Genomic DNA, 25,551 nt, shown 5'->3' on the forward strand with positions numbered 1-25,551 from the left:
ACGCACAGTGACAGCATAAGCACATGTGAAGTTTCTCTCAAAACACTCGCAGACCAGTCAGCATGCTAAGTGCGAAATGTGAGGATGGAAGGGAGACAGAGGAGGAACAATGTTCGACTAGTCGGACTACCGGGGGGCGCAGAAGGCCCAAAGTAGGCCCATGGAATTCATAGCCAGATCACTACGAGAGTTCCTTCAGCTGAGAGACGAGCGATTACTACACTGGGCACATAGATCCCTCTGAGCTAAACCCAAATACGGCACACCTCCCAGGTCAGCTGTTAATCATGTCCAATACTACCACATTCACAATCAGACCCTGCAGACCTTAGAGGAGCTCTCCCCACTCATGTACCCAGGCAAGATACAATTGCTCTCCACAAACTATACAAGCTGAGTTGGATTTGGTAATGTCAGGCATCAACTTTGCTCAATCCCGAGGATCAAGTTTGGACTGTATTTTACCCTGCAGTGTTGAGGATCATCCCACCTTGTAGAGCAACTCACAGGTTCCAAGACTTGGCATCAGCCATGGACTCTGTTAACAAGGAACTGAAACCCATGGCTGCAAGCCCCCCGGGTGAAGAAGAAACTTGAATCACAAAAACAAGGTTTCAGCAAGCTGATGTGCATGCACACACAAATCAAATTTTGTTATCATTAAAACTTTGCTGCAGTGGACAGCAATTGGTGGTTTGTGCTGCCATTAGAAGTACAAGGAAGAAGGGTGAAATATGGGTCTAGGTAGCATGCACCTGATTTGGGGAGGTGCCTCAGCTATAGCTATCTTAGCTTTGGTAAGACCTTGAATTGTGGTCTGTATTTCCCTAATTCGGAACTGCACAGATCATTTCAATCAAAATGACTACACAGCCCTTTTACACCTGTTCCATTCTACTCCAATTTTAATACCAAAATAATTTTTTATCAGACAGAATACTCATCAATTTTATTTAGAATAAGAAGCCACCAATGCTTTGGAAGGTAATTACACAGCAGCCTAAACATCCAAATTTTCGGTTTTATTTTTTGGCATTTGATAATAAAACACTATAATTCTGGATCTCTTCAAACGACCTAACTTCACCTCCAGAGTAGTTAAAGTTGGAGTCATTATCATGCATCCTAACTTCTCTGTTTTCCCTATAACACTCACTCCTAAACTTGAGTATTGCCTGCTATGCAAAAAATACTATAGCAAACTCCCTCCAAATTTGGAAACAGTTTAGATGACACTAGGATTTGAAATGCTTCCTGTCTCTATCTCACAAACCAAAAACCATCTCTTTCCCACAGGTACTATAGAGAACATTCTCGACATGGTACAATTTGGGTTATCACTACACTGCACAATTCCTACATAAATAATATATTTGCATCCTTTGAACAATTAGTCCAGAAATTCACTCTTTGCCAGAGACCTGAATCCCTAGTTTCCATCCTTTCCCCAACCCACACCCTTTGATACATTTTTAAAATCTTGACCCTTTTTAAGAAAACGATTACACGGCTGTATCATCACATTCATTCCCTCAAAGTGTCCACAGACCACAAAAAAACAACAATTAGAAGATGATCTGAGCAGTAAATTCACAGATGTAAATATGGAATATGATTTTAGATCGTATACATTCCTCTATTTTTGCGAAACATGCAGTTATCCAGTGTAAATTAGTCCATCATGTCTACTGGACTAAACTGAAGTTACCTAAAATATATCCTAACATAGACTCTGCTCATGATAGGTGTGAACAGGCTCAAGCTTCACTGCTGCACCTTCAGTGGTTCAAGCACCAAATTTGACAAAATATGGCAACTTCTGCTCCAATATGTAAAAAGACCTCAATCTCTTTCTGACAAAGAATCATTTTGCCCCCTCCTGATGATGCTTATCACGGCACAAGCAGCTATACCTCATTCATCAATACTGGCTCTCCTACTATAATTTTATTTCCATTATTTCTCTTGTTGTTATTTTAATATATATTATTTTTTCTTTAAGATTCTACTGTTAATTACGAGGGGAGGGGAGGCAGCGGGGCTACAAAGTGATGTTTATTCCCAAGCTCTGTGCCTCACCTGTGCTTGAGTAAATCGAGTTTTCACATAAACATTTTTTTCTGCTCTTCTTTCTCCCCCTGTCCAGGAGACCTGTTGCCGGTCATGTGTGAGAGAGCAGGGTTTCAGCAGGAAACTAGCCTTATCCTCTATGAGGTAACTTGATTATTTCAATCTTGCATTCATACACAGACACACACACACACACACACACACTCGCTCTTTGCTGTTTCTGTCTCTGTTGTTCAAACTCCTCTCTCGCCTGTTCTGACTCTTGCTTTTTCATACAGTCTCTCTCATTTGCAATTTTCCTTGCACACTCTGCTCTCTCTCACACACACTCCAGACACTCTTCACACACCAAGCAGCTTCTGTTGTAGTGATACAGCAGATGATTTCCCATGATGCCTTGTGTGTTGCAGGAAGTAAAGCCCAACCTAACAGAGCGGATACAGGACTATGATGTCTCTTTGGACAAGGCTCTGGACGAGCTCATGGACGGGGACATCATTGTCTTCCAGAAGTAAGAGAGAGAGAGAGAGTGCTTATATGTTGTAGATTATAAAATCTTACTGTATATTTCAAAGCTGTCTGAATGAGTTGCTTTTGCACACTATCTCCTGTTACATTTTGATTTAATTTCTTAAAATTTCTTCGTTGCTTGATTTATTGTTTTCTTGGAAATTGTCTTGTCCTGCCATTAAGGCTTTGGGTTTGAATTTGAAAGAGCGAGATGTGGCAGACTGGGAGAAACAGAGGAGTGACACGTCTGGCTCCTGTCTCTGGACTATTTTGTGTTTCTGATGAAATAACAGAGAAATAATTGAAACTAGAGAGGGGGGAGGGGACTGTAACAAGTGTGGTTGGTGTAGTGCAAGATGATCAAGTTGAGGGACTTTCATTGTGAAACTTTTTGAATGAAGAGGATTTGTCAGAAACTGTTTTTATTCCTCCAGACGCATTACGTTTTCAGGCTGTCTGTCCGTACATCTGTCCCATTCTTGTGAATGCAGTATCTCAGGAACAGCTTGAGACCATTTCTTCAAATTTGGCAGAAGTCCATTTGGACTCAAGTATGAACTGATTTGAATTTGGTGGTCAAAGGTCAAGGTCACTGTGACCTCACAGAACATGTTTTTGGCCATGACTTGAGAATTCATACACTAATTATGACAAAGTTTCACACAAATGTCTAGTAAGATAAAATGGTGAAGTAATATAATCCACCCTCCTCACTTCATCTCTGTGGATGACAGTCAGAACAGGGAGCCTCTAGTGATCCACCACAAGCTCATTGGTTTTGCTGATATTGAGCTTCAAGTGATTATCATTATGATGAAGCTCTCTGTCAACCTTCTGTACTCTTAATATAGTCTCAAGGTGAAGACCGCATGTTTCTCACATACATGTCAATATAGTGACTTACATTTTGGCAAAAAAATATGCTTAATACCTTTCAATAAATTCCTTCAATGTCTACAAACACTAAAAAAATATTATGACTGTGGGCCAGACATGGATATAAACTGCAACTTGACAGGTTGGTGGAGATGTGCAACTATGAAGTAAAAATTCTTGTTCCTTCTAAATTTTCTTATTCTTTTTCTTTTTCTCCCTCCCACACCTTTTCTAAACCTTGATTCCTCTAAATCCCTCCCTCCTTCATCGCTTCTTTTTCCTTTCTCCCCTACCCGCCTTGGCTTTCTTCATCTTTCTTCACTCCCCTTTCTACCATCGTCTGTCCAACATCTATTCTTATATATCTCCCCTTTTCCATCCTCCCACCTCCACTTCCCTGCACACCTCCTTCCCTCCATCCTCTGATCTTCCTCTTTGCTCCCTTATTCCCTCCCTCCCAACAGGGACGACCCAGAGAATGACAGCAGTGAGCTGCCTACGGCCAAGGATTATTTCCGGGATCTCTACCACCGAGTGGACGTCATCTTCTGCGATAAGACCATACACAACGACCCTGGCTTTGTGGTCACACTCTCCAACCGCATGAACTACTTTCAGGTAGGAGCAGCAAATATTGCTAAATTCATGTCTGTCCATCTGTCAAGCATAGTTAAAGAGCATGCTTGAAATGTGAAGATGAATGTAAAAGAAAAATAACATTGGGGAAGTGAAGTCTTGCTGGAATTGCCTAGTAGTGGGAAAGTGTCCCAAGCTTCCTTTCAGCAGATGTGAGAGCTGCTGAGACTGAACAGAACCTGTCATCATTTATCCTACAAATGTGTTTCTGTCACTGTCTTTTTTTTCTTTTCTTTTTTTGTCTCTTTTGATGTTTTAACTGCTGATGGATGACTGTAGTCCTTTACTGTAACAGTGCTGGCACAGTGATGGAGATACTGTGACTCAGGAAATTTCCAGCTTTTTTTCCTTCATTCTTTTTTCCACTTTTTTCTTCTTTCTTTTTCCACTTGTAAGTGTGTGCTGACGCAAAGGAACAGTCCAAATCATGTATGTTTTAACGCATGGTTTGCTATGTTTTTGACCAATACATTTTTAGTAAATTAATCATCATACTGGGACATCAGGAACCATTTAAACATCAATATTGCAATTAATATTTATGATGGACGGATAGGATCACAGTTATTCACTGAAAGTGAAAATAGGACCAGCATAGGTCTAAAGACTAAACCCCTCTTCACCATGGTTTCCATTGATTGATTGATTGATTGATTTTACTTATTTATTTACGTTTTGTTATGATTCTTGAAACAGCCCCGCCACCCCCACCCTCCCCCAAGAGGTTTATGCCTCTTGACAGGCCATCATTGTAAATAAGAACTTGTTCTTAATGATTTGCCTGGTTAAATAAAGGTTAAATAAAATAAATAAAAAAGGCAGCATTAAACAGACACCTGTGGGACATGTTTGTCATGGCTCCTGTTTTGTCATTCTTTCTCTTCATCTACTCAAAACCAGTTGAAAGCACAACACTGTTTAGTCAGAGTTTCAAATATCTTAAACTGACACGTGGCACTCGTTGCTCTAAGCACTAAAACGCACCCAGCTCTCAGCGCTGCTGGGTGTTTCTATTGAAAGTAACGAGAATAAGAAGTTGGCATTATGAGTGCACTTTCCCAGAGGACACACTGCCTGAGAGCACACACAACCTTGAATGTGTGGAGAGACGAGGCACAGATGAAATCACCTTCCCAAGCAGCTTTTCTTTTCTTCCCCTCCTTCACGACAAATATTATTGAATCTCTTTCCAATACAATTTCCGGATTTTCCTGATTGCAGTTGTTCATATAATACCTTTGTTGATGTTTCAATCAGTGTTAATTTTGACAGCCAAATTTGATTTAGTTTTAGTCTTAGTCTTTTGACTGAAATGTGTTTTAGTTTAGTCGCAGTTTAGTCATTTGGATTTTGTTAGTTTTAGCCTAATTCTAGTGGTTTTAGTCAATGAAACTCAAAGTTTTAATTTAATTCTACTGATACCATTTTTCACATTTTCACTAAATTCCTCATAAAATTATTGGTTAGTGGCCTTTATACATAGATTGATCTGAATTCTTCATTATTGGTTCTTGTAACTTGTTTCTAGCTTTTGTTTTTATACTGTACTTAATATCAAAAGTAAAATTTGCCGATATATCTGTTGGCATAAAAACTGAGGTCAGGAGCTGTTTTTCATTGGTCTATTGTCTGTCCTGGTATTTCCTCATTTTTGTCAATGAAGATTCATTTGGTTTAGTTTGTGTCTTGGCTTGGTCCTGGAAAAAGAGTGGTTGATAAATAGATTTTGTCATAGTTTTAGGCAACAAAGTTAACACTGTTTTCAGTCGTTAAAAGCAAATGAAAACTGATCAGCCTGACAATGATCCATGTCTGTCTCTTTTTGTCTGTCAGGTGGCCAAGACAGTAGCACAGAGGTTGAACACGGACCCCATGCTGCTGCAGTTCTTCAAGTCACAGGGGTAGGAGGCCTGTCTCATACAAACACACACACACGCACGCACACACACACACACACACACACACACACTGGGCTGCAACAAGTATTAGACATGGTCATTGATGTTGGCAGCTGTCAAATTGTCAGCTGTCAGATTATCAGGCCTACTGTCTTCTTCAATTTCTGTTGTACTTTGAAAACAACGGATGCACGCTGCAGCTCGGAAGATGAGCCCTGCAGCAAACCGGGGAAACAAAGACTGAAATACAGAACTGTGGGACTGTAGTAATGATGGCTTACTACAGCTGCACAGCCTCACTCAGCATGTCCAGCAGGCCAGAATAAAAAAGTACTTCGGATCAGATTTTTAACATAAAACTTGTTCTCAACAAGTTGTTGCAATGTATTTTTGAGTAAAACAAAGTTCCTTAATGAATATAAAGCATGTTTACTTGGAAAATGTTTGTCGTGTTGCTGTGACATAACTTTAAAAATGAAAAAAAAAAAAAAAAAAAAAAAAACGAAAGTGAAGTCACAAGTTACTATTTTATTTTGGTTTTATTTAAAAGGCTAAATAGCTGCATTCTACTCTTACACTGTTTTTGTCTGCCTGGCTTGATTTGGGAAAAAATGAAATCAGAGACAGGTTTAATAAAGACAAATCAAGTGAGGAACCTGAAACGGGAAAACAATTGAGAATATTTTTATTTCCTGGAAACCAGCTTTTTTCAGTTGAGGCATGGAGGTTGCTATAAAACCCCTTGTTGCAAAGGTTGTTTTACTCATTACACTGCAGAAATACAGTCATTTAAATGTAAATTTGCATTGGTGACATAGCTTAAGATAATATGTTGTGAAAATATCCTGAACGCTGAGGCAAAGCACTAAAAAGCTCCTAGTAGGTATGAGCACAGTGCTAAAGCTAATGTAAGCTAAGCTGCAGCAGCGATATCATAACTGACAGTTTACGCCTGAAACAATTAATGACTGCAATAATTTACTGTGAGAATGTTTCAGCCTCGTTTGACATGTACAATCAAATTTATACACTTGACTCCACTGTTTTTCCACTCATGATATTACATGCAGTTTCAGTGGAAATGTTGTGTAATCTGCCCCCCCATCTGTCTCTGTTGTTCTCCTCTGACTCCTCCCCCTCGCTCCTCTTCCTCCCTCACCTCTCCTCTCCTCTCTTTCCCACCCTCCCCTCATCCGCTCTCTCCTCCTGACCTACTCGTTCCTCCTTTTCTCTCCCCTTTCCTCATCACCTCTGGTCTGTTTCCTCCTGCCCCGCTCTCCTCTCTTTTTCTCCTCCACCTCTAATTCTTTTCTCCTGCTCTCACCTTCCTCCTCCTCCTCCTCCTCCTGTCGTCCCCCCTGCCTGGTGGTGTGGTGGCCAGGTACAGGGACGGTCCAGGGAATCCTCTCAGACACAACTATGAGGGAACGCTGCGGGACCTGCTGCAGTTCTTCAAGCCTCGGCAGCCCAAGAAACTCTACTACCAGCAGGTAGGAAAATGCAAATCTGGTTATTTGGTTGTTGTGTTTTTTTCCCTCTTTTGACTGTCTCCATCTGTCTGTCTTCTTATTGGCAATTTCAACATCACAGTTTGGCCCAAGGAAGGAAGCTGCAATTACAGCTTCAAAACAAGGCAGCACATTTGTTACTGGTTGGCAGTGAGGAGTATGACTTGTTTACTGTTGTTTGTTTTTCTTTGGGTCCATCGTCTTTTCTTTCTTCTTTTCGTTCTGCCTTTGGTTGTCATCTTTCTGCATTCAGGTTTCTCTTTCTATCCATTCATTGTTTTTCTGCACCTCTATAACCCATGTTTTTTCTTTTGATCATAAATGTCATTGTTTTAGTTTTGCTTCCAAGCCGTTCTTTCATTCATATATTCACTTGTTCTTTTTCTTTTCTTTTTCTTTTTCTTTTTTTTTTTTTAAATTGTACCGTTCGTCTCTGTCACCAGTCCTGCCAAAGACACTTCTTGTACCCTGAACATTGTAGCATGCTTTGACTGTTACTGGTCTTGTCTTGCACATCAGAAGGCTCTGTCAGGCAAGCAGCTTGTGCCCCGCAGCAAGGCAGCAGATTGTGTTAGCATCGCCTGGGGGCTTTTCTAAAACAATTAAATTTTAACAATGCTGCTGATTAGTGAGCTGCAGGGTCCACATTTTCCACAGGCCTCAGCTCGTGAGGCAGCATCTCCTGTTCTGTGCATCGTGTCAGTGACAGTCAGTCAAGCCTATTGCAGTTAACATGCTATTTATTTACTGTGAGGGAGAACAGATTTAGGACAAAATATGTAGCCGTATCACTGTGTATGTTCATATTGCAATAAAAACTACTTGGAGACAAAGATACTTCAACTGTGAAATATCAAGGCTCCAGTACATATCTTTATTACAGCTGATGCCTTTGCTGCAAATGTGTTTATATTAGGTCTGGGAAATAGAACAGTTCTACTGATATCATCTGGGATTTTGGATATCGTAATGTTGATAAAAGTGTTGGCTTTTCCTGGTCATAAAGGCTGTATTACAGTAAACTAATGACATTTTCTGAACTTATTAGACTGTTCTAACTGTTCTATTATATGTTTTTTTTTGTCTTCTCCTCTCTCCTGCCATCCCCAGTTGAAAATGAAGATCACAGACTTTGAGAACAGGAGGAGTTTCAAGTCCATATGGCTCAACAGTCAGTTCAGAGAGGAGGTAACACACACACAAACCAAACACATACAGTATATACATAGCACATACATAGCTGGGTGAGACATGTTATGTCTCACCCAGGCGCTCCGACTCTCTCACACACTTTTCTCACATGCTGTTTCACACACTCACACGTTCAGACATACTAAAATGGAACACAACAAATGTAATTCAAGCAGAGAATCAACTCTTTATGTGTGTGTGTGTGCGCTTTGCAGGAGATCACCCTCTATCCTGACAAGCACGGCTGTGTTCGGGACCTGCTGGACGAATGTAAAAAAGCAGTCGAGCTCTCTGACAAAGGCTCTGAGAAGCTGAGGTAACCACCACTTAGTGTGTGTTTGTATGTGTGGATCATTGTCTCACAAAAGTCACAGTATTGCTGTTTTACCTTGGTTCATTGGAGTTATAGCATTTTGAGGAATGGAAATGTTGAAAACTTCGCCATTCTTTACAGGTCAATGTGAAAACTTAACTGCTATTTTTCAGCAGATGCCCTACTTCATATTGATTTTCAGTTTCACACCCGACAGACTGGAGGCACACTGAGGCACTTTTGGGGGTTAACAGACTTGCCCGTTCAGCTTGTCCCAAGCCAGCCTTGGAGTAAACCAAGCACTGGCTCACAAACCTGCGTCTGAATCTTTATTCTAGCCTCTGATTTGGAACAGACTCTTAAGTAGGGATGGGAATTGAGAACTGGTTCCAGTTGAGAACCAGAATCGTACGTCTCTGAAAATCTGAACTGTACGCCTCCAAGCTTGTCAGCTCCTATCAATGCCAGCATGGAGGCTTTTATCCTAAGTCTGAGCACCGGAGAAGGGGAGATAGGACAGCAGTGCCTCCGTATTTTACCTTCTCTGGGTTAGTCAGAAAAAAGGATCAGGAAAATATGCAGGTAATACCTCCACATCTGTCCTTCTCTCAGTTACCAAAAAAAGGGGTGGTTTGCCAGAGGGTTTTCAAATTCCAGGAGATGGGAGAATATGGAGGCTCCTCCTGCATATTTTCAGTTGTGTTGACACAGAAAACCTGTGTAGCCCTATGTTTTTTTCCACACACAAAATTGATCAGGAATCAATAAGTTGAATGTGTTCTTCATTCAGTGCCACACAGAGAGATCACATCGTGTTTTAACCTCCCTGCTGAGGTTGCTTATTAAATTTAAAATAGATTTTAAATTTTACTGCCTAAAGCACAGCACGGCACAGCTTCTAGCTACATTTCTGACCTCTCTGAACTTGCGTCAAGCCAGAGGGCAGCCTGAGGTTCTCAAACAATAAACTTCCTTAAGTTTCTTGTTGAACACTTGAGACTAAGAATGACCCAGCAGTCTCAGTTTGACACGTCCCCCTGCATAGTGGAACGTGTCAAGGAGCTTTTATTTAGTCAGTCATTCAGACGCCCCATTCAAATTGGACCTTAGTTTCTGAATTTGCTCTATGTCCTGATAGATAATGACCCATTCACAACACAAAATGGAGAGGGAGTGTTCAAATGCAGGAGTACACAATGTATCTGCAGACTGTGTGCATCACCTTCAAAAACAATATCTGTATTGGAAACGTGGCCTGTGTGTGTGTGTGTGTGTGTGTATGTGTGTGTGTGTGTGTGTGTGTGTGTGTGTGTGTGTGTGTGTGTGTGTGTGTTCGTTCGTGTGTGTTGGTGTGTTTCTTTGCTCTATGCTTAAAACACAAATTCCAGTGTACTTACACTATATCTCCAGTCCTGATTACAATATAGTCATTCCTGCACCCTGCTTTCATGTTTACTGTCACCATGGCAACATGAGCCCTGAGCAGCTAACGTTATTTTAACTTCACTGATAACTCAGTAATGAACCATAACATTGTAAGACAACTTGACTAAACAAAAGGAGGTATCTGCTCTTATATTAACAATAATAAAATTATAAGTGTAGCTGGGATGTTGTCATTTTGCAACTACTAAAATACAAAAACGCCAAATGACCTAGGCTAGCATTTGAGATATCATTATCTAACTCACTGAAACAACATAAGATTTTGTTTCAACACAAATAACATTACAGTCAGACAAATTCCAAATGATATGTTACTGAAAATATGAAAATGCTTTGGAGATATTTTCTCTCCTGTGTAAAAAAAAAAAAAAAAAAAAAAAAAGATAATACAGCTGGCTGACTGTATTAGTCTTGATGGAGACTGAAGCACCTGCCAACTGTGCAGCACAAGCCCACATCTGATACCAGACAGCTGCACCGCATAATTCATATCTGTATCTGTATCAGCTATAATGGGTAGGAAGATATCGGAATCATTACAAGCCTCTTTGGACCAGCAGGATAGTTACAAAATTTGTATAGTTTTAATTGTGATTTTTATTTTTGTCACCTGGTTCAGCATGATATACAAGAGGTAAAAATGTTGGCATTTTTTCACTTGTCATTTCAGGGGACTCTACCCACTTCATAAAACCCATTTGTATAAACTGTAACATAATTCTTGTGTATATTAATTGTCTTATGTAATCCTTGTATTTATGTCTTTGCATGCTCTGTTGCAGGCTTGTTTTGCAAACTTTTTACAAAGCTGCGACAGAAATAAAGTTTGGCATTAATCCTCCTCTACTCCCCCAACCTGTCTGTTTTCCCCATCCTGCTCTCTCTCTCCCTGTCTGACCGCCTTTCCCCTCTCTCCATCTCCCCCTCCTTCATTCTTCTTTTTTTCATATTCCACACTCCCTCAATTCTCTCCCCCACTCTTCTCTCTCCTCTCTCTTCCTTTCTCCCCCAGGCTGTTAGAGATAGTAAGCTATAAAATCATCGGGGTGCACCAGGAGGACGAGCTGCTAGAATGTTTATCTCCGGCTGCCAGCCGCACCTTCAGAATAGAGGTACGTGTGTGTGTGAGAGAGAGAGAGAGAGGGAGAAAGCAAGCACGCAAGCAAGAGAGAGAGCATGCGCATGCAGAAGAACCAGCTGCTGCTTCCTCTTTTTATTCTTTTAGTTTCTTTCTTTTCCATTTTGTTATGCTCCCTTCTTTTGTCTACCTTCATCATCAACAGGATGAGGAAATTAACAAGCCATCATCCATGTTGTTAAATCTTTGGCTGCTTAGTTTGTTTATTCAACCAGATAACTCTCCATTGTTTGGAGGAGTTTTACTGTTTTAAAGTAAATTTTGGCTGGTGAAATCAACAGAGGCTTCATCCGTCACATGTATACAATACAGCTCAGTTGGAATATGATTGTACGAAACCTGGTAATGATACCTGGCCTATCCTCATACTGAACATTTTAGTTTTGCATGGTCAGATATTCCTTTTGCTGCATTTTGATTGCCCACTTCCATTTCTGCAAATTCACTCACAAAGCACTATGGGAGTATTTTCATGTCAGTAAGCGGTGCTTATTGTTCATGTCAGGATCAGAACTTCTTTCCTTTCACTTATTTAAAGACAGAGGGCGCCCCTGGAGGCCGTGCCTTGTCATATAGACTGTTGAAGCTTTGGACAGGAACCCTCTGTTGATTAGTCTATTTATAGCAGCAGGGATACTCAGCTGCTTGGGGTAAAAGGTTCAAGTCAGTGGCTTAGCCTGAAAATGACCTCAGCTGGATTTCGACTGTTGCCCTCTCGGTTCAAGTGAATGCAGCAAACTCACTGTGCTTTTTTTTTTTTTTTTTTAACCTTGTCTAACATCACCTTTAAGTTTTAAAAAGTTAATTTAACCTGCTTTTCTCTGGTAGGTTTACTTACCCCTGTCTTTTCTCCTCTCTCTCCCTGTCTCCTTTGTATCTCACCTGTAATGTTTTCCATTTCAATCTGCTCTCCATCCCCCCTCCCTTTCTCCCTTTTTCCTTACCTTACCTTACCTAGGAGATTCCAGTGGACCAGGTAGACTTGGACAAGGACAGTGAGATGCTGATTCCTGTCGCACATTTCCATAAGGAAGTCTTCGGCACCTTCGGGATCCCCTTCCTGCTCAAGATCAGACAGGTGTGTGTGCGTGAGAGACGGAGAGTGAGTTAGAGATTGAGTGTGTGGGTCTTCGTAGACAGTAAACATTCATGTAGTGGCATTATTTTTGCTCATGTGTGTGATTCGTTTGCCTGCTTGTCTCCTCCCTTGCTCCTCTGTCCACTCCTGCCTTCCTTACTTTTCCTTTTCCTTTTTCCTTTCCTGTATCATCTCCTCTCCTCCCTCCATCCCTCCTGCAGGGTGAGTCATTCCGGGAGGTGATGAGGAGGATCCAGACCATGCTTGACATCCAGGAGAAAGAGTTTGAGAAGGTATATCATCATGCATCACTGCTACAAGCACTTTATTCTAGTGAATTCTCCCTTTTTTTTCTTCACTGTTCTGCACTCTGCAGTATCAGTGAGAGCTAAAAACATTACCTGAAGGAATGAAGTGGACAGCATGATAAACACAGTATAGCTGCTAGGCTGTCTAAGCCACCATCGAGCTTTTATCATTTTGGACACTGGTGGTCCGTATGTAACCTAGAGTCATGTGTCTGTGTCTGTGTGTGCATGTGTGCCTTCCCAGTTCAAGTTTGCAATTGTGATGATGGGCCGGCATCAGTACATCACTGAAGACGAGTACGAGGTCAACCTGAAGGACTTTGAACCACAGCCAGGTACACAGTCACCGCCACTGTAATCTCTAGAAACAGATTCTATATACATGCATCAATATGTTCATAAAACCTGCAGGCAAGGACAAGATTTTGGTCGTTTGGTGTTTTTTCGGAAACACTCGTTTCCCTTGTAGTCCGAGTAGTTGCAGCTTGTAGTCCAAGTGTTTTTGTGAAGGTTAACTGTCAATGTGGGGAGCGAAAGAGGCGGAACACATTGGCAGAAACGGCGTCTGGACCTAAAACATTTGACTTGTGCAGTAAAAGAAATGGAGATGTTTTCCAGCTTGTTGGCAGCTACACTAGAACAGCCCATAAACATGAATTGGCTACCAGCCCCAGAGGCTAAATCATCATCAGACGATAGCCAGTGGGTTCCAAGATTACTGCTCCTATTAAGGATTGTGCTGCTAGCACTGCCACCTCTACTGCTATTACCACTGCTACTGCTGTTTTAGCTATCGCTAGTACTGTCAACTGCTACCACTGATTATGCTAGTCCTACTTAAATTATTACTACTGCATATGTTAGTGCTATGTCAACTGTTATTAATGCTCATGCTAATGCTATGTCCACTGTTACTACCGCTGATGCTATATACGCTGCTACTTCTGCTGCCAATGCTAATGCTAGTGCTATGTATACTGCTACTACCACTGCTAATGCTAGTACTGTTTGAACTACCATTACTGCTAATGCTAATGCTGTTTTGCTACAATTGCTGTTTCAAATGCTTTTACCATCGCTAATGTTAGCACTGTTACATCACTAATGCTAGCACTACCAATGCTAGCACTACCAATGCTAGCATTAGTGATTCGTTTGCCTAGCATTAGTGATTCGTGCTGTTGCTGTTGCCATTGCTAATGCTGCTACTACCAGTTGTAGTACAGATATCACTGTTGCAGTTACTGCTGCCACTGCTGGTGCAGTAAACATTACTACTCTTACTACTGCTTACATGAGTGGTACTACCACTGTTACTGCTTCCACTGGTAGTGATATTACAGCTGCTGTTACTGTTGTTTCTCTACCAATAATAATGCTGCTGTTGCTACTGCACACTCGCTCTTTCTTTACGCTGACTACCACTAATGCCAGTGTAATACCAGTGTTGTAGTTTTCCTGTTAGTGCTGCCACTGTTGTTGTTGCTATTGTAACTCTTTGCTAATTATGTTGTTATTATTACTGCCTCTCTAGCATTACTGCTGTCACTGCAGCTACTGTTGCTACTCATACACTCTGTCTTGTTCTCAGAGTAATGACTGTTATCAGAAGCTCAGAGAGTTTAACTTGTGATGATCCGCTCTCTGATCATGTGTCTATCTGCGTCTTGTTTCCATCTTTGTTTTGTGTGTAGGTAACATGTCTCACCCGCGGCCCTGGCTAGGGTTGGACCACTTCAATAAAGCTCCAAAGAGAGGTCGCTACACCTACCTGGAGAAAGCAATCAAGATCCACAACTAAAGCAGCCCGCCCTTCCTCCTCTCCCTCCTCCTCCCTCCCTACCTACTTAACGCACCATAACCACAGACTGTAACCAACCGTGTGTGTACGTGTGTGTGTGAGAGAGAGAGAGAGAGAGTGTGTGAGCGTGCGTGCTTGTTAGTGTGTGTGGGTGTGTGTTCATCACTTTTAACACCCCGCCTGGACACCTCTACAGCTCTACACACCGGCACTATGTATTTGAGCCCTCAGCGATATGGATTTCACTGCAGCTGATGGCTTAACCTTCACCCACAAAACAAACTGCACCAACCAACTCCCGACTGTTTTTTTTTTCTCTCTCTCTCTTTTTGAGACTGTTCGGTTGTTGTTGGGTTTTTTTTTTTTTTCTCCTGGCTTCTCTTTAACTGTTGACTGCCTATAATTTCCCCCCCCCCCCGTCTGGAAGTGGGAGAAATTAAATTGGATTTTACAATAAAATAAACAGGAAGGGGAGAGGAAGTGGGAAACAGCATAACAGCATATATATATATATATATATATATATATATATATATATATATATATATATATATATATAGATAATGAACTTCTAGACTTAATATTTTTCCTCCCCCCCACACACCTCAGATAAACACTTTTTTTTTTTTTTCTTTTACGTTGGGGTTTGTTTTTAAATAGAGTTGTTATGGCAAGAGGTGTCGTGCTGCTTTGTGGAGAGTTTGATGGAGGGATGTCGGACTGATGGAGAAAGAGAGAGGGAGAAGCGACTGGTCAATTTGCAGGAGAATTTTTAAAGGAGCTGCGAACTGGTGCCCCCCTCCCCCCTTTTAAAAGTGGTGCAGATGGCTGAGGCACTCTAGTTGCTTCTGATGTGGTTCTTATATTTTCTGCTCCCTCCCTTTAGTGCAACTAGTCAACGAAACAAACAAAAAAAAATTCCATGTTTACACACAGTTGTTTCTCACTTAGTTTGGTTGGAGGAAAAATGATTTTTTTTTTTTTTTGTCTTTTTTCTGCAAAATCTTGTATAATAAAAATCACAGCATCTGTTTAAAATAAATGGAAAAAACATAAGGATGAAATTGTCTGTACTTCATCTTGCACGTCGGCACTTAATGTCAGAAAGTTTTACATTTCTCAGGACTGGCAAATGTAAACTTAGGTTGTGGTTTTTGAGTTGCTCAGTAACTTTAAAGGAACCATCTGCTTATTTTTCACCCTTGTTAATTTTTCCTTTTTTCCCCCGGCTTACTGTCTCCGTCAGTCATCCCTCCTCACCCTCTGTCCTTACACTCTTCCATCTCAAGCACACAGACACGCATACACACACTCACACACTTCCCTCTCTCTTCTCCCTCCCTCTCTTGCTCCTTCATGATGATGGTAACTGTCGCCCCCAAGTGGTTGGGAGCGGTATAACTGCGCTGTGCTTGGTAGGAGCTGCAGACACTTAGAGCCCACTGGTTTGAGGATCGTGTAGAGACAAAACCAGCATTGTAAGAAAACACTTTACGCCCTTTGAATAATAATTTTTTTGTTGTTTATTTTTTTGTTTTTCTTTTCAAAGCACAGAAGGAATGCTCCCCTTATAGCGCATAGTTGGCTCTGTAAAGACAACATTTAAGAATTGTATATTTAAAAATATGAACGTGTAAAATTTAAGAGAAACACACGCCTTTGTTGGGTACAGAAGGAGCCAGGTGTTCATATTCCTTGTGTGTAGGTTTTTTTTTTTTTTTTTTGAGTTCCTGACTTTCCATTGAAGGTTTTTTCCCTCTCCGCTACATTTTGACTTTTTTTTTTTTTTTTCCAAAACTAATTGCATTGGTTTTGTCTTGTTAAAAGTGCAGTACAAAGATGACCTGCAGAATCACACCTTAATTTGATCTTTTCCAGTTTAAAATCCTCAGTGTAGCAGCAGTGTACGACAACTATTCCTGTATATTGCCTTTTTGCTGGAAAATGTATGTTGAATAAAATTTTCTATAAAAACAAACACACTACTCTGCTGCTTGTCCATACGTGTAGATGAAGCAACAGACCAGGACAAAGCACGCCTTTGACTACATGTCCTTTGTGTGTTGTTTGTTGCTGTGACGGCTGATTTTGACCTTTTCACGTGCATTTTTCACAGGGGATTGTCTCTGAAACTGGATTAGAGGCAAACAAGCAGGTTTATGCACTTCCTGAAGCACTTTGTACATTCGGTGGAAAGGTTTTTGCTTGACACAGAGCGTGTTTTCAGTGGTGAGAAATTTTCCCCTCCACCTCCTGCACAAAAATTGGGGATTGACTGTTTTGCTCAAGGGAATTTGAGCATGATGGAAGCTTTGCATCGTCAAGGGTTGAACCTGAATGTTTCAGCTGAAGAAAAGTTATGAGAGATCTGCTCACGATGGGAGAAAGTTGCTCTTCCTCCGGGCATAATAAACTGCATCCTCTCATTTTCTCTCCTCCCTGTACTCAGATTTAAGAAACAAGCAGGGACGACTCCTGGTTTTCAGTGTTTTCTCATTGTTGATGAGTGCATAACAGTATATTTATGTAGGGAAAATGAACAGAGGGCTTTGTATTTTGAAATGAAGTGAAAGCAAATTCCATTTTTAGGCTCTTAAATGGAAGAAGTTGAACTTGGGTTTTCACAATTAATACCTTGACCATCCTGCTAATAAGACCTTTGTGGTTTCAAAAGGTTTCCAAACTTGCATTTGTGATTATTTGATTTGTTTGAATTCAATCGATAATGATCTGTTTGCTTGATTATTTCCCTGATAAAGTATGTTAGATAGAACAAACTTGTTACGACCACCCTTCCAACAGTGTTTCAGTTCTGTGCCTTTCTAATGTGGCAGTCACTCTTCCCAACTTGCTCATGATGGAATGAAACGGATACTGAAATGAAAAGAGACTCCACTGTAAGAAATAGGTGTTTATATCTATCTCCACCTCTGAAAGTAAATAAGACATCTGAATAAGTATCACTTTGATCATAGCTCTCCGTTATTAAGAATAATCTCTCAAATCTGTGTTGTGAGTTGAAAGAGATTGTTCTTGGTCTATCCAGACTCAATGCTGTGAGTCTTTTTAATGTCAATACTTCACTCTTAATAGTCTCACTCATACTGATGGGTACCGAGTGGAGGAGCCCTCTCCCCCCAGACACAAACCCTTCATTTCTCTGCTCTTGCTTGTTCTACCCAGCGGCTCCATCAGTGAATGAGGCTGTGTGGGAGGCAGAGCTTCTTGAACGCAGAGGGAGGCACTCAAGATGTACTGCTGTCAGCGTCGGAGGCCATTATAGTGGGATTATTTATCTGCAAAGGGAGGGGTTAGCAGGTTTTATTCCCAAATTGTCTCCTGATTACGAAGGCAATGGGGGAATTTCTGCAGTGGTATCCTCAAACTGACATCTCTGATGACTTAAAAGAGGAATTTATCAGTGATGTTAATCCAAAAGTTTTCAATTAGTGTGTGTGTGTGTGTGTGTGTGTGTGTGTGTGTGTGTGTGTGTGTGCGCGCGCCTTGACAGTTTTATTGGTTTATTGCTCTTCAAGGTCGTCAGCGTCTGCAGTGTGCCTCCATAGCTCCATCACTGTAATTTATTCTGCACAGATGAACGATACAAACAACCCAAGTGGCTAATTCAGAGGCTATTAAAGGTCAAGTGCAATCAGAGCTGCATTTCTCAGTTTCATGATATCATTTAATAAAATACCAACTGATGTGAAGTTACCCAAGTTATTCAAACTTGCTCTGCTTGCCAACAGACTGTTTGAATTCCAGTCTACTCCCTGGTGTAAATGATGTCACACATAATTTGGTTTTAATGAATGATCTGATTGGCTGACAGCATGCATAATTAATGAGGTGGCCCATGGTCCAAATCTGCAAAAATGTCTGAGCCTGCCTGAAAATTTCAACCTTTGAAAGCAGAGCTGCAGAAGTTTTCTGCCGTGTGTGATTTATTGTGTTCGTATATATTTTTTAAAGGAATTGTTCAGCTCTAAATCACATAAGGTAGAAAACGTCTGCACTGCCCTCTAGGGGTTGAGACTTGCGGACATGTTGCACATTGGGCCACACCCGAACTGTGATGTTGCTGCAGGTGTTTTTTAGCACCTGGCAGCGGCAAAGTACCTGTGGCTGCATCACTGATTAGGTGTAGTGAGGAAGTCTGCATGCTTGAAGTTTCCTTCTTCTTCTTCTTCTTCTTCTTCTTCTTCTTCTTCTTCTCTTCTTCTTCTTCTTCTTCTTCTTCTTCTTCTTCTTCTTCTTCTTCTTCTTCTTCTTCTTCTTGGGCCGGATTTGATTAGGTCACTTTTCCATTACATAGTGTCTACAAAAATATTTTTTTTTTTTACACAAATAGATTATCAGCTATGACACAAGGCCCACAAATCTCGCTTTGGTATTTCATGGATGTAAACCGTGACTGACAGGTCTTCACTGTGCAATTTCTTTTCTGACCAATCAGTGGTTGGCAGCGTTTCATGTTATTTTAGTATCGGCTCAGCTCGCATGGAACCTCAACAGAGGTGGTTCCAAAAACAGTTTCCAGTATCTGATAGTATCTCAAACTTTTACCTAATGGGCAAACTTGAACAAAAACCAACAAAATGTTTGAATAGGCAAAATTAATGAAAAAGATTATTGCAAACCAAATTTAAAAGATGAGAGTGATACTGTTAAACAACATTATTTAAAAATTCAATGTGGACCGGCAACACAAAGACATTGACATCCAATATTCCAATATTTTGGTCACATCTGCCCTTATTAACTACCTTATTAGCAGACATTTGCTCTTTTTTTCTTGCCCTCTTGTTATGTATCGAGCCGTTATTTGAGCTCAGAGGACTTTCCACTGGTCGTGTGGTTGCTTCAGGATTTGTGATGCAACCACAAAGCCTCTGCTGATCCACAAAAGACCGCAACTTTTTGTAAAAACCTCCCTAATCTGGCCATGATGTAAACGGGTGTCAGATGGTGCAAGGCTTTGAACAATGACAAACTTGGGAGAGAAAAATCACGCCACATGTCTTCAGTGTATAAGTGGTGTACTTTTATTAGAGAAATAATGTTATAAAATAGTTAATAATAGTAAATACAGAGGTCCTGGCCTGTTCAGTGTCACCCAACATGACAGGGCATGAAGAGGCATCACATCGCTTTTCTGTCATAGATCTTAAACGGAAGTGTTTTTTGTCTCTCCCTCTGCTCTGTGTGAAAAATCGCCCACGTGCTGCATTCACTCATGCATCACTGAAGAACTAGAAAGTTAACCGAATCTTTTATTTTCAACAAGCTTCACCTACAAAACACTCAGATGAGCATAGATACTAGCAACAGAGAGATCTGCAAACTGAACAACTTGGCATGTGCTTTATTTATAATGCAAGAGTCTATAGATGAACATTAACAGTAGCTTTGTTTGACAATAGTAATCCTTTCAAAAGTTGATCCCTTTCAAACTGACTTGCTCCCTCCCCTTGCATTATTTTCAAGGCAAAGAATCAAACATTTTGAAATTTCAGCTGAACTATCCTCCCTTGACATAAAAAAAGATATTTGACAAAGTCTATGTACAAGCCTTCATTGTTACATTATAATTAAAGCAAAACTTTCTGAGTAGGATAATATATATTTTTTTTCTGCTTGACCTGGACAAAATAATATTTGAAAATAGGTTCCTAAAAGTGCAAGGGGTGTGCATGATTTTTAACTTTCCTGAGCTGCAAAAAATATATACTAGCTGGTTTTGTTAAGCAACAGAAAAACACTCTTGGTTTTTCTGCAAGCAATTTGATATAATATGAAACTTTTTCAGTATGATTTTACCCAGGCCATCTGAATGCCTCTTCCATAGAAATAAGCTAAGTTTGGACTGTAACCAGAAAATATGACCTTTCTCTTTGTATTTCGTAAACATTTCCTTTACCTCGCTCACAGACGTTTAATGAACAAGGTGAAGGAAATGTGACCACTGCAAGTTTGGCTCCGGGCTATCCAAACACAGGCAAAGGCAGCAGGATGTCTTATTTCTATGGGTGCACGTTGACTGTCCCACACCTCAAGAACAGCAGCGTTTCTTGTCCACGTGCAGGACTCTGTGGCAGCGAGGGCACGTGTGGTATGCATCCTTGAAGCTTTTCAGGAAGAAAGGAATCAGGCAGCAGCACAGGACTAATCTGGAGCAGGGCACACACACACACACACACACCACACACACACACACAGACACACACACACACACACACACACACACACACACACACACACACACACACACACACACACACACACACACACAGAGTCAGTGTCAGACAGCCATATGTCATGTCTATTGAGGATTCTCCATTCATTTAAGCAAAGCAAGATGGAGTGCTGTTATACTGAATATCATCACAGCTGTGATTCAGTTGTAGGCACGAGACCACAGGCCGGGTGTTGAAGATAATCCCAGCCGTGATGATGTCCACTTGCTCATTTAATCAATTGTCCAGCTCCACCAACACAAGTAGTTCCATCAGAAATCAAGCAGCGGTATTTAACAATGCAGCTACCTGATCTGCTCCTCCTTGTGCGTTTGCATGATGCAAACACGATGCAATTTTTCTGTCAAGTTGAAAAAGTTTCAGCTCACACAAATATGCAAATGATGCATCTGACATGAATTTTGTGTGTTCACGGCATTCATGATGGGGAAATTTGCGTCATTTGCATTGCCCACACAAATTGCGTTTGGTCTGAACACACCATTAGACTGTATATCAGCACTCATGGAACACCTCTTTGATTGTGACAACTCAAATTCTGTGTTGAATTCACATATGGATATTCTTGAGTCTTTTCTTGTAATTGTTTACACTGCCAGTGAACGAAAGGAACTGATTTTTTTTTCCACCAAATTATTTCCACAAGATTTCAGTAAGTGACAGAAAATGTCAAGTATTACTTTAATGCACCTCCCCTAGAGCTTCCCTATGCCTCCATAAAGTCCCCATGCCTCCCTCCTCATGTCTTCCTGCACTCACCCGCAGCAGATGAACAGTAGACACATGAGCCAGGCGTAGGTTCCAGCTTTGTAGGTGACGTTGGTCATGACCTGCTGCTGGCAGGAGGCGCAGGTTGTCATGCCGGGATTTCGGCCTAACTCCGTGTCGTAGCTCACAAACTTCCTCTTGGTGTCACCGCCGAGGCCTGACCCCAGCCCACCACCTCCGCTGGTGTAAACTGACAGGAGGGAGAGAGGAGGAAAGTGGGATGAGGAGATGGAGGTAGAGAGAGGAGGGAGAAGGCAGGTGGAGAGGGAGTAGGATGAGTAGGGTGGAAACAAAGTGGGAGGCAAAGGAAGAAAAATTGGTCAATTGGAGGTGAAAGTCAGTAGTGAGGAGGCAAAGTGGGGAGAAATGAGAAAAACTCATCTTTTTGGAGGAGAAATGCAGTGAGTGCAACTCCAGAGTTGGGGTGTGAATCTTTAGCTTATCAATTTGGTTCACAAATCACATGTCAATGACCTAATCAATCAAACATACATCAAACATAAAAATTAGTAATATGCACAAGGAAGTAAAAACTGTAGTAGCTAGTGTGTACGTTTGGTGTTATTTATGTTTTTGCATTGCAAAGTGTAACAGAGAAGGACTAAACTTAAAGTAACTAGAGTTAAGATTTTACAAGCATAACTTTGTTTATTGTCAAGTCAAAATCACTTGACTTTGCAAGTACAGCCAGTGAGGCTGTCTGGAGGAGCACCTAGAGTGTAAGTTTACCTTGGTTGGAGTGAGAAGCGCTGGCATCATCGGAGGACGGTGGGGTGAAGGGTGTGTGGACATGGTAAACCTTCACCTGGTCTGCCGGTCCCTGACTTGCAACTGGACCAGAGAGAGAGAGAATGAGAGAGGGGGATGAGAGCATGACATGAGCATGTGGCAACGTGTATATTGTGAATTAAACTGGACCTAGAAGTGAGCCTTGAGGTACACCACATGCAGCTAAAGAGGCAGTGGAAGCATTGTTAACTGTACTCTCTGTCATACAAGTCAAACAAGGCTGAACTGAATGGATTAAAGGGCTGGAACAGTACAACTACAGAGGTAAGTGAATTATGAGTAACAAAAAATGAACCTGCACACCACAGTCTTTATAGAAACAGCTGAAATCAGCCGACCAGACAGGTGAGGAGAGAGAGAGAGAGAGAGGGAGAGAGAGAGAGAGAGAGAGAGAGACAGAGAGAGAGAGAGAGAGGGAGAGAGAGTTTACCTTCTAAGGTGTAGGGATGAGGCTCAGTTGTTCCATTTGAAGCCATTGTTCTTTACTGAAGAGAGGGAAAGAGAGAAAAAGAGGATTATTACAATTATTACAATCATCTTATTATTGCATACAGTCAGATAAAGGTACTGCACAAAATACAGGTTTCCTCAACAAATTTTCATTGTTTCAGAAACATTACTTCTCTCTATTTTCTGTCTTTTTTTAAATAATGCAGTTGAATTTTTCTGAAGGCCTCCTCATTCTTACATGACGCCTATTCCCTGTATTAAATCAGGTTCATTCAAACATCTTTACATTGACCCAAAAGCTGACTTTGGGGTTGTCGGTTCCCTAATCTCACAACTCTGCATCTGCCACAGCTGAGTTTATCCCAGTATTGACCACTAGATGGAGCCACAGCCTGACTGACAGTAGTGGAGGTGCCTCTCGGTGTTGATGTTTGCTGTCAGCAGAGCTGGGTGGGCAGGAATGCCCGGGTGTGACCGCGTCTGGGTGTGACAGCTTGTTTCAAGCGCTTTGGGCTGTATTGTTCAGACAGAAAATCTGGCAAGACTCACACTTGCTGGCAACAGACTGGATATTTAATGTAAAACATCTCAGATATAAAACCTACAGTGACTTTTTTGTTGCGTTTAATTTGCAATATGATTGTAGAAGTGTGATAGACAGTTACACAAATGTACCCCATGTTTTCAGTCCCTTCCTTTGCAAGCTGGCATCAGCAGAGTGACAGAGAATTTGTAACCCATAAAAAAGATGTGGGTGCACTGCAGCTTTGGTCCTACACCTGCTTTATCACCACAACAACACTATTTTTCTATTCTACTTTCTCTTTCTTAATTCATTGGAATCAATTTCTCTGTTCCAGCTGAAGGCAAAACCTGCTCTCTGATGCCTCAAAGCTGTAACCTATTAAGTAAACCTATTTTGTTCTATGTTTATTTATTTGTTCATGTTCAAAAGAAAAAGAAAAAGAAAAAAGAAAAGAAAAGAAAAGAACACGCTGCCTGTGAACCTGCAGGTTGAGGAACACATCACTCTTTAACTGTGTAATGTCGCCTGTAAAACTTGCATGAAGATAATTGCCTATAATTGACCTCTCATAAAATGCACAAAATGAGACCAAGTTCAGGTACTTTCCAAAGCTCAGTCAGCAACTGAGGTCTTTGCAAAGCTACTGGATGTAGCTGTAACCTGACTGTAATGTGCTGTGAATACAGAAAATTACTCTAATTTAAAACTCTGTGCATTAATCTCAGGTTAGCGATCTTCCAATCAAAAAGTACCAGCACCATTTCCATGATCACACTGCAGTGCAGGAATGCCAAAAATGCATTTGAAGTTATCTCAAACAGAAGCATGACTCTACTGAGTAAAAGCTAAAAAAAAACATCAGAAGATATGATACAGTCAGATGAAGAGCAAGCTGGGTTATTAACCCGCTGATAGCTGATTTCTTTCAAAGCTGTGGGGGAAAAGGAGATGAGCAAAAAAAAATAAAATAAAATAAACAGCAAGACACTGACAAGACACAATTGGCAACAACAACAACAACAACAAAAGAATAATAGCCAGAAAATCACGTGAAAATTGCACACACAAAAACAAACAAACAAAAAAAATCTGTTTGAAAATTAATTGAAAATTAGCAAATAAAACAAACAAACACACCAAAACATTACCATGAAAGTAGTAAAACATTTTTGAGCAATTAGCACAATTAGAAAAAAAATAGCAACAAAACAAAAAACAAAAATAAATAAATAAATGAATTAATAAATAAAGCTAAAGTAAAATAATTAACAAAAAACATATAAGAAAATTTGCAAGGTGAAATTCACAGTACTTGTATTAGTCTGCGGCAGAGCCGAGGTGCTTCCACTTTTTCCAGTGACAAATAAGAAATCTGGGCTTTGGACTGAGCGCACTAGTCTGACTCACAGGACGGGAGCCACTGCCCCGCTACAGCTCGGGAATTAGTGCAGAGTGTGTGTCATGATACAGTGGATTAGCCTCTCTAACGGGTCACATGTTTGGAAGCATGGTGCTGTTTTATGATTGATTGTTCCTCATGAGCCTGACCACCGTGTGAATGGCATTCAAGCAGAGTGAGAGTGTCAGTCATTCACCAAACATCTGCCTCCACCTTTGTTTGTATCCAGTGCTGTCAGCCCGGTTTCTGATGCCATGAAAAAAAAAAACGCCGACTCCATAGGTGATCCCATACCGGAATAACTCGACCTGTAGATGCACATGACCCAGACAAGAGCGACACATTCATCTCTTTGTCTCTCTCTTTCTCTCTGCCTGTCTCTCTCTCTTGAATCTTCATCTTATAATTATGGTAATAATTATGGTGTTCCTCAAGGAAGTATTTTGGGACCAATAGTGTTTTCATTATACATGCTCCTACTGGGAAACATTATTGACCATCATCGTGTCAAATACCATCTTTATGCTGATATGCTGATGACACACAATTGTACATCTCTGTTTGCCAACTGACCCTTGTGCACTTCATG

General features: G+C 40.9%; 2 protein-coding genes across 7 annotated transcripts in view; one reads left to right on the plus strand and one right to left on the minus strand.

The window, feature by feature from the left end:
* The window catches only part of usp7 (ubiquitin specific peptidase 7 (herpes virus-associated)), a 37,899-nt gene extending 22,668 nt beyond the window's left edge, over window positions 1–15,231 (plus strand). For 4 of the 6 annotated variants that reach the window (XM_030058560.1, XM_030058561.1, XM_030058564.1 and 1 more), the window contains exons 20-31: window positions 2,147–2,214; window positions 2,481–2,581; window positions 3,921–4,074; window positions 5,926–5,993; window positions 7,372–7,480; window positions 8,609–8,686; window positions 8,905–9,005; window positions 11,461–11,560; window positions 12,545–12,664; window positions 12,886–12,957; window positions 13,217–13,307; window positions 14,667–14,803. In XM_030058560.1, the coding sequence (XP_029914420.1) occupies window positions 2,147–2,214; window positions 2,481–2,581; window positions 3,921–4,074; window positions 5,926–5,993; window positions 7,372–7,480; window positions 8,609–8,686; window positions 8,905–9,005; window positions 11,461–11,560; window positions 12,545–12,664; window positions 12,886–12,957; window positions 13,217–13,307; window positions 14,667–14,773 (1,169 nt within the window). In that variant the 3' untranslated portion in view covers window positions 14,774–14,803. Of the gene's footprint in view, window positions 1–2,146; window positions 2,215–2,480; window positions 2,582–3,920; window positions 4,075–5,925; window positions 5,994–7,371; window positions 7,481–8,608; window positions 8,687–8,904; window positions 9,006–11,460; window positions 11,561–12,544; window positions 12,665–12,885; window positions 12,958–13,216; window positions 13,308–14,666 lie in introns of all 6 variants that reach the window. The other 2 variants (XM_030058559.1, XM_030058558.1) reach the window with 2 other exon arrangements.
* A 4,564-nt stretch (window positions 15,232–19,795) lies between these two features.
* The window catches only part of litafd (LITAF domain containing), an 11,054-nt gene continuing 5,298 nt past the window's right edge, over window positions 19,796–25,551 (minus strand). The window contains exons 2-5 of the mRNA XM_030058349.1: window positions 23,018–23,072; window positions 22,528–22,629; window positions 21,790–21,988; window positions 19,796–20,943 (exon numbers count right to left, since the gene is read on the minus strand). Coding sequence (XP_029914209.1) covers window positions 20,826–20,943; window positions 21,790–21,988; window positions 22,528–22,629; window positions 23,018–23,063 — 465 coding nt within the window. The 5' untranslated portion in view covers window positions 23,064–23,072 and the 3' untranslated portion in view covers window positions 19,796–20,825. The remainder of the gene's footprint in view (window positions 20,944–21,789; window positions 21,989–22,527; window positions 22,630–23,017; window positions 23,073–25,551) is intronic.

The sequence above is a fragment of the Myripristis murdjan genome, chromosome 8 (genome assembly GCF_902150065.1).
Source record: "Myripristis murdjan chromosome 8, fMyrMur1.1, whole genome shotgun sequence".
NCBI classification, from domain to species: domain Eukaryota; kingdom Metazoa; phylum Chordata; class Actinopteri; order Holocentriformes; family Holocentridae; genus Myripristis; species Myripristis murdjan.